The sequence below is a fragment of the Brachypodium distachyon genome, chromosome 3 (assembly GCF_000005505.3).
Source record: "Brachypodium distachyon strain Bd21 chromosome 3, Brachypodium_distachyon_v3.0, whole genome shotgun sequence".
Taxonomy (NCBI): Eukaryota; Viridiplantae; Streptophyta; class Magnoliopsida; order Poales; family Poaceae; genus Brachypodium; species Brachypodium distachyon.
This window is the reverse complement of record NC_016133.3, coordinates 20,551,624-20,564,255: the sequence shown is the minus strand read 5'-3', so window position 1 is coordinate 20,564,255 and position 12,632 is coordinate 20,551,624. Positions and strand designations below refer to the sequence as shown.

General features: G+C 45.0%; 1 protein-coding gene across 1 annotated transcript; it reads right to left on the bottom strand.

Moving 5' to 3' along the window:
• Window positions 1-792: 792 nt before the first annotated feature.
• On the bottom strand, window positions 793-8,444 carry LOC100845808 (DNA (cytosine-5)-methyltransferase CMT3). The gene is made up of 20 exons (XM_010236308.3): window positions 7,859-8,444; window positions 7,461-7,560; window positions 6,900-7,007; window positions 6,691-6,822; window positions 6,517-6,616; window positions 5,297-5,451; window positions 5,141-5,206; window positions 4,354-4,569; window positions 4,193-4,251; window positions 4,044-4,110; window positions 3,629-3,958; window positions 3,477-3,545; window positions 3,316-3,402; window positions 3,164-3,251; window positions 2,936-3,057; window positions 2,755-2,859; window positions 1,754-1,797; window positions 1,593-1,662; window positions 1,416-1,519; window positions 793-1,332 (listed from the first exon to the last, which is right to left on the bottom strand). The coding sequence occupies exons 1-20, from the start codon at window positions 8,317-8,319 to the stop codon at window positions 1,131-1,133; spliced, it is 2,685 nt and encodes an 894-aa protein (XP_010234610.1). The 5' UTR covers window positions 8,320-8,444; the 3' UTR covers window positions 793-1,130.
• Window positions 8,445-12,632: the final 4,188 nt, after the last annotated feature.

The following is a 12,632-nucleotide window of genomic DNA, read 5'->3' as shown; positions in this document are numbered from 1 at the left end:
TTGTTCCGCGCGATTAGATGAATGCATAGAATCAAATGGTGATTACTTCATTAAAATCAGATGGGAGAAGAAAAAATAAATACAGATGGAAGGTTTGATTAGATGCATCAATCCTCTAGATTGATTTCCATGTGTGCGCATGCTCTACGCAGATCGATGTCAGATCGATTTCTTCATCGCCTGCCATGTACAGGGGCCTTATGTGATAGGACTTCATCTTCTTGTTAGGCCAATTGATCTCTATGGAGAGCATGACGTGTTGAGAATAGAGAGTAAAGGAGATTGAGACAAAGCAAATGATTCAAGTGTGTGTTTTTTATTGATGATCATGGTATATAAAAGATTACAAGGGATGCTTTATTCTATTGGAAGAGATGCCATCAAAAGATGGCAGTTACATGTCAGAGAGAGAATGGACGTGTTCCTTAAGCATGGATTCCTACATATTTAACATGTGCTAAATATAATTCTAACACTTTAAACTGGAGCTATATCTCCCAGCCTACGGGATGTAAACAATCCCCAGGATGAATCAAGTAGTTTACGTCATCAAGATTCCAAAATCAGTAGATTTCACAAGAGAAGCAAAAGCAAATACAAGAATGTATTCAAGCAGAAACCATGAGATACTTTACCTCCTTTTCCCCGGTGGCTGGTGGTGATGAGACGAGAAGGGGGTACAAAGGGAGCCAAAGGGAAGACAGCCTCCAGCACCACAAGATCTTTTCAAGCTCCCATTTTTAGTCACACGTCAAAAAATAACGAACAGACAACAGGGTACAGTCAAGCACAGGATAATAACACCTCCATTAACATGTTTGGATTCTGCCCTTTGCATTATTCAGCAAGATTTGATGAATACCTAATTCCAGTTTGAATTTCACATAACTTAGCTGCCATTACACACATTTCCTACAGCAAGGACAATTAATCCAAGCCATCTATCAATAGATGATCAACTACTCTAGTAATGAATGATTACTAGTTTTATCTAGAATTGCAGTTTGGTACATTGCAACTACAGTAACTAAGCACTCAAGCACAAGTGTGCACCCTAAGCAATGTTACAACATTTACATCCCATCACAAATCCGAACTCAAGCATCATAGTTCCCGCAAGGAACTCAATGTTACTGCTCTACCACCTCTCCTGCTGGGGTTCCAACAGATGAAGCTCTTGCTAGCACCACTGTCTGTCCCACGTTGGTGAAGCTGTCAGGAAGCGTGAACAGTGGGTTGCTCCCTTCCATCTCGCCCTGGTACGCACGACCGAGAGAGTAACCCAGTGCCCGGGCAACAGGGACCGCAACCGCATTGCCAACTTGTATGTACCTGTCAGCAGCAGGATGGAGAACAAATGTTCAGTTTCATATATCTGATTTACTTGAACTATTAGGAACAATTGAGGTGCGTACTTCTCCTTGATGGGGCCGTTCATACGGTAGTAATCAGGGAAACCCTGCAACCTTGCATTCTCCCGAACGGTCAGAACACGTGCCTGATTTGGGTGCAATATAATCTGCAGCAAAACGCATTTAGAAACACAACAAACATCACGAAGACAGGATTGAGCAGAATATGGAGAAGCTGACCTGGTTGTGTGGCTCTGCTCTGGTCACAACCGTCGGAACTGTCTCATCCCACCACAAGCGACCAAATGGCCTACAGCGCCATCATATTATGTGAGTGTAAAAGCAATTTTCAACAAACCAGTACACTTCTAGAAAGGAAACAGCAAATGTAGGGCACTTACTTCAATGATCTGCCCTTAATGAAGGACATTGCATAGTCAGGAACCTGGCCACATATAGAAGAGTTTCATAATTCAATGAAGAAAAGAATAGAGGGGGATAACAATCTTGCAGAACTGTTCATATTTCATGCTACTGTTTTTGACCATATGGTCATGGTTTCTGAGTCACCAACTAGTCCACTAGCCGGTTCGGTGATGGCAGCTTGCTGCTGCGACTCAACTCATAGTGAAGAGTAAAGACACACAATTCGTTGGCTATAACTGCGATTTGCTCTGACTAATCAGGCGATTAGGAACGACGCACGACCAGACTCTGTTTGTGGGTGGATTTCCTTTCTCTGGCAAGGAAACAACTGTCGATCAGCACCACCATCTGTTTGTGGGGAAAGAGAAGAAAGCATCGGGAGGGAGAGAAGAGAGCTGCAATGGCGGCTACAACATTGGTGTGTCGGGAAAGAGAAGAAAGCGTCAGGAGAGAAGAGCTGCTGGTGGCCACATCAGGAGGGAGAACCCTTCAATCTTGGACGGTTTGAATGAGCTCCAGCCGCCATCTACCGCTGCCGAGCTCCAACCGCCATGGCCTCTCCTTCCCGACTATTAGTGTTGGACAGGATTTGAACCCGAAAGATCTGGTACCATATTGAATTGTATTCACTAGCCATCTCAACAAAAAGCCCGAACTGATGGAAAGAGAATAGGCAATTTATTTCAACATCAACCTCTTCAATCTTCACCAGCACAGCGAGAGCTTCCCCTCGAACACAACCTTCCCTTGCCTCTCACGCTCTCTACTAAATCCACCTGGTTACTGAGCTCGACTTGGCTCGATTAGTCTGTCAGGGAGCGACCCGAGACTTGACTCGAATTGGCAACTCAAAAGCCATGCATATTGATATGGTTGAACTAATACTTTGGCTCTTGCTATGCTGGTCATATTTTGAAAACGTAACATAAAACTTGCATTGGTGTGATTTGATCCTAGAATCAAATAGAACTCATACCAAGGGTTTTCCAGATTTCAGATAAACTCGCTGAACTTCTGGGTCCCACTCCACAATATTATTTGCTCCAACCTTGACACCTGGTAGGTCGCGGAAGTTGGCTCCCTAAAACAACAGCAACTACCATGATTGTACGAAGATAAATGTAGTGAAGCAAAACTGATGGCCTTTGGCAACTTACCTTCTTTACTGGAATCTGTTGCACGCGATCATAATCATCTTGGTTTAGCCTCAAAGGTTGGTGATCCAAGAGCTTGCCTTCTTCAGGACAAGTGTTATCACCAAATGAATAATCCAGCATGTCTGGAATATTTGGAACAAGAAAATCACTACAGGCATAAAACTGAAAAAGCAAGCTGACATGCACAACAGAAGGTCTCTTCACAAACAGAAAAGGTCTACATATTACCTTTACGACTAAGTCGGATGTAGCTCTGAAATTCTGTCTTGGGTTGAGCACCATATTCCATTACCTCATGAGGTTGAAAGTTATCTACCTGCATAAAAGGTATAAGATTGGGTGTGCAGGATAAGAAATGTGCGAGCCAATTAAACACTTGCCTTTGGCAAATCTGAAATGGCATCACCAAGAAGCAAAGCCTTCTTCAAGGTTGGCTTTTGCGTTTCGTCGTATGCAACAATGCTTTGCTGCCAACAAAATAAAGCTGATCAGCAGATACACAAATCTGAGTGGATGTTATTCAATTTATAACTGGACCTACAGAAAAAGCATTCGGTGCCCCGCCACGCACAACCACGTCATGTGTAGGGAGAGGATACTTTGGGAGCACCTGCATAACCAAATTCACCAGATTACTACTCTAGGCAATATATCTGTAGCAAACATTTATAGCGGCAAGAAGCACAAACGAACCATGGCAGGAAGAGCTCCCCAAAGGAACACACGCATTCGGAACTGCGGCAGCCCATAGCAACCAGCGACCATAATCCCAAGTCGCGCTTGGTAATTCAGAGAAACCAGGCGGCTCAATGCATATCTACCAAGATATCCATCGGCAAACTTAAGAATGTCCACAACATTTTCCATAAGGACAAACTTCGGTTTCAGATAGGACACAATGTCCATAAAAGTGACCATTTGCTGGTTTTTCTCATCTTTTAGTGGCTCTTTACGGTTCCTGAACCGGTTGAAGCCACTAATTCCTTGGCAAGGTGGGCCACCACATATGACTTCAACATCACCCTTTTTGAATTTAACAACACAAGAAATAGCATAAGCCAATCTGGTGTGAAGCTAAAAATGCAACAATAGGAAAGCAGGTACTCACAGGCAGTGGTAAAATGTTTCGCTTGTGCCCTTCTTGTACAAATTCTTTAATTTTTAGAGGGCAGTCACTGTGGTAGGAAACAAGAATCAGTGCTCTGCAAATAGAAATTACCTTAAAATGAGGAAGCATATAATAAACAAGATACCAACCTGAGGTTTCCAATCGGCTCCCAGGTATCCTCCTCTGGACCATAGCCTTTCCATTGCACCTGTAAGAAACTTATATTACAGTACAGTGCCTGTACAGGATAATACAAGTACTAGCACTGCTGCATGAACAAAAAGACCTAAGAAAAATGAAAGGTAATCACCTTGAAATATATGGCTTTTTCCCTCCCGCTGCCACCATAGCAGATTTCAAGTAGCTTCTCCACTACAAACTCATCCTTTCCAAGAGGTTCATCATCTTCCTCCTCATCCTCTGAGGGACTAGCCGGGTCAGAATTATTCCCATGGACATATGTGTCACACAGGATGGCCCATTCCTTGAGGAGAGCAAGAAAATCTTCAGCTTTCTCATTTCGGACCTGTATTCATAGAACAAAAACATTTTATACCAGTTGTATGGAACAAAAACATATATATGTCACATATGTTGGCAATATGGAAGCTGAGGAACAGGGCATGTTTGCTCTTTTTTAAAATAATACTGGGTGGGTCTTCAAACTGATGGCAACAAACAGGATGGACTGGCTGGTGTAGAAGTGTTGCAAAAGGAAGCTCTACAACATAACGAGGCGTGTGTGAAGGATGGCTAAAAAAAGGCTCGAGGCACCACATAGGAAGCAAGAATAGAAAGATGTGCCTCATGCTTTTGTCAAAAAAGGACTCATAAGGAAACAATGAGAAGTTTTGTTTGGTATGTTGGATGTCCTACTTTTGGCAACCCTAGGAGTCATCTATGAGTGGTTTGTTGCCTGAAACTTCTCACTGTAGGTCTTGGGTGTGTTCTTGTCAGCCTTGTGAGGCAAGTGTGTCGACACTTTGTGTGGCATGAACGGCTTTGTTCCGTTATCTTGATGATAGTGGAACCTAGTCATGAGACTGATAAAAAAATATGGAACAAAGGGAATCTAAGATGCAGATTAGAAGCCAAACCTCAGTTCCGGGGTGGTTGTACTTCAGGCTCTTGCATGCAAAGCTGTTCAGGTCAACAGCCCATCGCTACAAAGATTAAATAAATTATATACTGAGTTCTGAATCATGAGAGAGATCACAGACATACCAATCAATAGAATATAGGGAGGATTGTACCGTTTCAAGTTTCAGGCCAGCCAGGGCTGAACCCAAGCACAGCCCCGTAGACATACCACCGCAACCAGAATAAAGGTCAAGGAGCACTGCTGTTCTCACTGGGGAGGCAGCCTCCGAATCAACATCAGAAGAAATCCCAGAATTGTCATTGGTATCTAAAGATGATGCAAGTTACATCTTGAGTTATAACCATAAAGTGGGAAGAATACAAGAATTAATCAAAATTACAGAACACATTGCTACATTGCATGTTACACTTGGAAGTTGGATCACTTCGGCAGAAAACCAAATAAGCAAATAGTTCATCTCAAAGATGGACAAATTATATCTTTCTTCCATACAGGACCACACACAAAAAGATGTAAATTCTTGGTCACTTCTTGCCCCTAAGCCAAATCTACAGCATGTTACATGTAAAAGTGCAAGGTGAAGACTAACATTCAGCATGTAATATCATGACTATGATCAAAATGGACAGGCGGTTTATTTGGGGGGGCTCATGAGTTAATTTTGGAAAGTAAATAATTAGGATCTACTTGAACATAAGTGCAGAGTTAAAACAAATTCAAGAAACATATCAAAACTAGTTTGCATGGCTGCCATTGTTCAAGAAATCGGTAATCGGTAACTGCTCGGTTGGATAGAGATAACGATTAATCGGATTTCGGACCAATTAATCGGTTCGATTAATCGGTTTAATCGGTTGACCATTATATTATATAGTATATATAATTACATATTCAGCAAGTAAAACTGCGATCAACGGAATCAAACATGGTAACTAAAGATGATTGATATGTAGCATCTTAACTGAAGGATAGGAATCATACCCACGGATACTTTACTTATACAACACCGTGATTTCAGGCATCTTAATTAGTGATTGTCTACCTCTAAATTAGTGAACGCCTATTTGTCTTTTTTACCTTTCCTTTAACTAAAGGGACAACATCACCTATAAATTAGTGATTGCCTTCTATACCTTTCCATTTCTCCCCCTACTTCTTCGCGCTCAATATGGCTATCGGACGGGGAGATTTTAGGCAGGTGACTGATTTATCGGGCCGGCCAATTTTCTATGCCGATAAGCCTTAATATGCACAGTGCCCAGCCGATCAGCGATTAATCGGCCGATTAATCATTGAATCAGCCGATTTCTTGAACAATGATGACTGCATCACCATGTGTAAACCAGAATAAAGTCTTACAACAGAAATTACCTGATGTGATGTTAGCAAACGTAGAGTAAGCAACACTATATGACATATCATAGTAAAGGTCACTTTCAGCCACCAGTTGAGCCTTAGCTTCTGAATCCATCTGAAATAAAAGGAAAATTGCAGTGAGAAACATTGTATCATAAACAAATCAGCATTCTGAGTAAGGGCACTTACATTTGGATCAACATGAACTATGTTAACCTTCAATACAATGCATTCGAGCACATTGTCATTTTTTTCCTCAGAGAGGAATACACGCTTTGGATCATGCGTGTGATCATTTACAAACTTGGCCGTTGAGATCACCTTAAAAAAGTAACTATTAGTTCTATACATTTTGAGCATACATAACCATACTCCTAGAGTGCTCAGTCAATACGAACCGTGTCCTCTGGACGGAAGAACCAACGACAAGTGAAATAACATTTTTTGTCAATACCCTCAAAAAATTCAGTTATTCGGCCAATGTAATGAGGCTCATTTTCCCCAGCCTGTGAATGCAAAAAAAGGCATTGCACTTGTAAGATACCAAAAAAAAAAAGTATGGAACAAATATGAAATCGTGATTATATGGTTGTTACACATCCTTGTGGAAGTGTGATGAACATTCTGTTGAGTTAGTAAGGACTAAGTACTTCAATCAAAGTGATCAAATTTCAAGAACCATAAATCAAGGTGGAACTGAAGCCATAAGATTTATTCTCTCTAATGCACATGATTAGTGAACACATGGATAAACATCGTACAAGCTGGCAGCTCAAAACAGGGTGTAAGCAAGCAGTGATCATGCAAGTTACCTCTAATGTAAGGCGCTCATTTTACAATCAGAACAAAAAAAAGAACAGAGCAAGAATGAAGAACAGAGCATTTCCTACGGAGACTGAACAATTCCAGACTACTTATGCTCAAGCTTCATTGAATTGAAACAGTTTTAACCACCGTACCATGACATATACGTCGTCGCCAAGATTATAGATGGCTTCATCGACTTTGGCAGAGCGGTAATGACACCGGGCCTTGGGGTCCTCCTCTTCCTCCTCCGGCCTGCACACAATAAGGGCGGAAACATTTAAGACAACTAGCACATTATCCAGGCAATGCTATGGGATGGGGAAAAAAACACAAAATGTCTAATAAATGCTTGTACTATCATTTATTTCTCGAAACAAATATTATGTATTCATTCTTGATTCATGTTTTAATTGTATGGTTGGTACCAAATCAACGTGTGGTGCGGTCTAAATGTGGCAGACCGCCGGCAGCAATTAAGATCTGTACACGAGTAAAGGAAAACAACCCGAAAAAAGAGCAAGAGATCCATTCAGGGGACATGACGTGTTACCTCCTGGGCTTGGTGGGCTGGTACCGCTGCGGCCACTTGCTGCGTGCCTCGCCGGCGGGGAAGGGCGCACCGACGAACCCATGGTCCTTGTCGCCACCAGCTTGGTTCCTGGCCCTGATGGGCTGCGCTACACGCTTCCTCGCCGCCGCCGGCTCCTCCGGCTGCTGCTCCCCTGACGCGGCCGACTCATCCTCCTCACCCAGCGCCAGCTCCTCCTCGTCGGGTTCCTCGGCGCAGACCTCATCCTCCCCGAGCACCTCGACCTCCTTCTTCTTCCTGGGTGCCTTCTCCGCCTTCGCCTTGGGCTTAGTCACCTTCTTCTTCCCCGACGACGCGGCCGCCTTGCGCGGGCGCTTGGTGGCCTCCTGGGCGAGCTCGGCCTTGGCGGAGGCCGTCCGCTTGCGCGAAGAGGCGCGAGCTGGCGCGGCGGCAGCGGCGGAGGACGGCGAGCTCGGCGCCATGGCTCCTGCTAGCTTAGGATCTGTTCCCGGAGGAGAGGAGATTTGATTTCGGAGGACGGGGGGAGAGAGAGAGAGAGGGGGGTTTTGGTTTGAATGCGGCCTCGGATGCGAGAGAGGGGATGGAAAGATAGAGGGAGAGGATGGGGTTTAAGAATGGGATCGGACGCGTCACGCGTTCTCCAGTGCGAAAACGAAAAGGAAAGCGAGCGGGAGGACAGGAATTTTCTGACATCCGGGCCCTTCCTGCCAGTTTGCTTTCCTTCCCGGGGGAACGAACGCGCGGTCCACGCGGTCCGGGAGGATGAACTATAGGGTCCACGCGCCGGTGCACGGGATCCGGGGCGCACGGACACGAAAGGGGTTTCCACTTTTCGGTCATGGCTTGTGGGTCCGGAGACGGCTAGGCCCACGCGCAGCGGGTGTTTTTTTGGTAAGGCGCGGAAGGGCGGGATGATTTGAAATTTCGTGTGGCCCGCGGGGAACAAATTCCAGGAATGATTTTTTTACCGTTGGGTTGGGCTCTCTGGCTCTCTGTCCTGTGGGCCTACGATGAAGCTTTCCTGATTTTCTTTTTGACCGCTTCCGTGGCTGTCTTGGCTGGTGTAGGACATCAGGACTGATGGAAGCTATTTGCACATGCCGGGATGATTGATGGAGCTATTTGCACATTGATGTCCTATCGGCCCGTAATGCAGTTTTTCGACAAGAAATCATAATTGGCAAGAAATTGGATCCGTCGGATATGGCGGGTCCAGGCCTTGCAGGCCTCGACCCCACATGCCAGTGCACCAATATGGCATATGCATTCAGCCCGGCCCAATCAAAGCAAAAACCCTAGAGGACAACCGAATAACCCCCGATCTTGCCCTCCCCTCCGCCGCCCCCTATTCTCTTTCTTTCTCTCGCTAATTCTCTTCTCCCTGCCTCTCCAGTCTCCACCCCTCCGCCGCCAGCCCCTGAAACAACCGTCGTCGGCCCGACGCCGTCTCCTCCCGCCCCCGCCAACTGGTCCCTTCCCCAAGCCCCCAGCCCCCCCCCCCCCGCGCGGATTTTGATGGCATGGAGAGCGAGACCGGCGGCGAGCACGAACATGAGGACTTCCGGTCCACTCTGACGGTGAGCACGTCGCCGGATCCTACCGGAGGCTCTCACCCCAACACCGAGCCTATCCCCATCGGCGGATGCGGTTCCCTCCATCGGCTCCCACCCCGCCGGTTCCAATCCCCCCTCCCCCCGGTGGATCCAGCTGGTTGGGGTATCTCCTTGGTGTGGCCGGCTCAGGCTCTTTGGGTTCAAGGCATCCGGCTTCTTCGCGTGCAGGGGCGAGGGCGAAAGCCGGGGCTCGACCACCCAGGTCACCAAGCCTGCTTGGTGCTGTTGCTGGCCGCGTCGCTAGAGCTGCATCTTTCGTCGGCCGTGGCACTGGAGCTTCATCCTCCGCCGGCGGAAGGGTTGCTGCATCCAAGCAGAAGGCAAAAGGCAGGTGGCCAATATGGTTAGTTTTGTTGCTAACTTGTTGTTTTTGTGCCATGATGTTTCTTCAATTGTTTGTTGTTAAATTTGTACTGATGCACCGGTTACCATGAAATTTGTTCGAATTGTTTGCAAATTGTGACTGTTGAATCGTGATATTTGTTAAATTGTTTTTGTTCCTACAAGTGATACAAGCTGCAACAACCAAGATTCAATAGATGGTCTCTGAACCATGCATGTATTTTCTACGACTGTGAATCTGTGATGTTGTTGCTTGTTGCGGCTCCCGGATCGGGTACCCGAGGCTCGATCGGGGCGGGGTCCGGTAAAATTTTAGACCCGGTGCCGAGTCCAGGTCCGGATCGCGAGGCGGGTGGCCAGGTTGGGTCTGGTATGGCTTGACCCGGCCCCGAACCTCCTAGGTGCTATCCATAATCAGGATTGATGGGAGCAATTTCCATTTGATCCCATGAGCAGACTTTAGGGTGCGTTTGGTTTACCTTTAATTCCATGCTTCCATTGTGAAAAAGCAAAAGGTAAATCAAAGGGCCATTTCTCAAAGCAAGAGCAGGCGAAACAAGTTGTTTTTAGTAGTACTTCAGGAGGTACTTCCGGGTGCTTTTGTTTACAAGTTTTCGCAAATATTACCCACTGACACTTATGAGTTGTACCAATTCGTCTTTTCTTTTCCTTCCAGATCGAGAAACATTTTGCCCCCTTGCTTCCCATCCCAGACTCCGGCGCCGCCCATCCCCTCCTGGACTTCGGTGGTGCCCATCCCCACCCTAGACTCCGGCGGCGCCCCTCCTCTCCCCTCCCTAGACTTTGGCTTCGCCCCTCCCCTTCCCAGACTCATTTGCAATGTTGGAGACGACAAAGAACCTGCGCTTGATGAACAGGAACCTGGCCTCAGCCGGCGTCTCCAGAGCATGCTTCCCGTCGATCCCGACCACATGCACCCCTCCCCTCCCCTTCCTAGCACGCCGAATCGCATGAGAAGCCCAGAGCACATGGAGCTGCCATCGATCCTCACCAGATCTGCGTCGAGCCCCTTGACCAGCCTCAGGTTGGCCGTGTTGAGCACCACGACCCTGCCTGTGAATATGCCCGTGGAGCACCTCGTCTGACTGCATTGGGCAAAGATGGGGGAGAAGAAGATGGGTCGGGAAGGGGAGAAGAGGAGAAAAGCAAAGCAAAGAACCAAACGAGCTTCAGCTTTTTCAAAGAAGGAAAAGCGAAGCTGCTTTTTTAAAAGCAACAAAAGCAAAGCTTCTTTTCCAAGAAGTAAAGCTAAAATAAACGCACCCAGGTTTTCAAAAACAAATTAATATAAAAAATATATATATGACATCTACTGATTTAGAGGCCAAGATGATATTCTACTTCTATTTTTGTTATGATAAATTCTACTAATGTTGTGCTGCTGAAAAGGATTTCAAAATTATGGGTGGGGTGCACCCGACTAGGTCTGCCCCTGCCAGAACATATGTTTGATGTGTGTGTTGTTTTTAGAGATCAACTTTGTACTTTTGCCAACATTTAGCTTTTCAGGTATGTCTAGATTGGAATTTTTCACATAAGTTAACGTTTTTTAGCGTGTTAGTAAAAGCCAAATGGGCCTATCTTCACTATTGGTATGCTATTTTGTGTCAATCTAATCGGTACACACTTAAATTAATATTGCGCATTGTAGGAATTTTGATTAAATGCAGTTTTCTTTCGGAGTTCAAAGTTCATCTCTAATTTTGATTAAATGTAATTCAAAAGTTAACTGAAAAAAATGCAATTCCAATATTTCTAATTTTCGAGAATTGTATTTAATTCTGGTTGCCTCCCATATGTGTTTTCCATGTATGTTCAAATTTGGAAAAAGCATCGCGAGTTTTGCATTCTGATTGTGACTAATACCTCCAATCGTAGAAGAATTTATTGGAAAGGCTTATCTCCACCATATTTCAAATTATTTCCATATCAATCTGAGCTTGATACCTTTCAAGCAAACAGGATGGATCGCTAGGCAATGAAGTAAGTTTAATTTCACATGCTTGAAATAATTCATGTATAAGGCAAAGGCGAGAACGACAAAATGATTTATTCCTTTTCGAGGGGATTGTTGGTCTTGTTAATCATCTATTTGGCACAAGATATGTGTACTACCAAAATAAATGACACGCTTTGTGGTGGTGGTGTTGGTGTGTGTGTGTGTGTGTGGTGGTGGTGGTGGGGGGGGGGGGGGGCGTGTGCATTACCCTTTCCTAAGACATCAAGGTATTAAATATCCTCTCCTTCCTTTTTAATGAACAACGGGCTCTTACCCTTTTCTGTCAAACAAAAGGGCATGCAACATGCACTATGTTATCCTATTTTACATTCACACGACGAATGGTGTGTTCTCACGTATCTACTCATGTTTATTTTTAGCAAACATGATTTAATTATATTAAAAGATAAGTACGACGGGTAAGAGGTAACTGAACTGAAAGATGCAAAACAACCCTAAATAAAAGAGAAAATTACAACAAAGAGCATCAGCCGAACTCGTGGTAGTTGCGCTATGGTAGATCTCTTGATGGAGTGGTGTAGGCCTAAAAATCTGGGGGGAGGCCATAGAGGGATCTGGGGAATCGAAAAAATCTAGATGCCTAAGTCTGAATTCAGGAAATAAAATACAAGGCACGGAGGATGAGGCGAGCTAGTAAAGATTTCTTGCAACACCAGGAACGGAACTACTAACTCCATTCCTAAATATAAAAAGGCATAACTTTGTTCTAAGTCAAACTTCATGAAGTTTGATCAAGTTAATAGAAAAATGTATCATCAACATTTAGAATATCAAACAA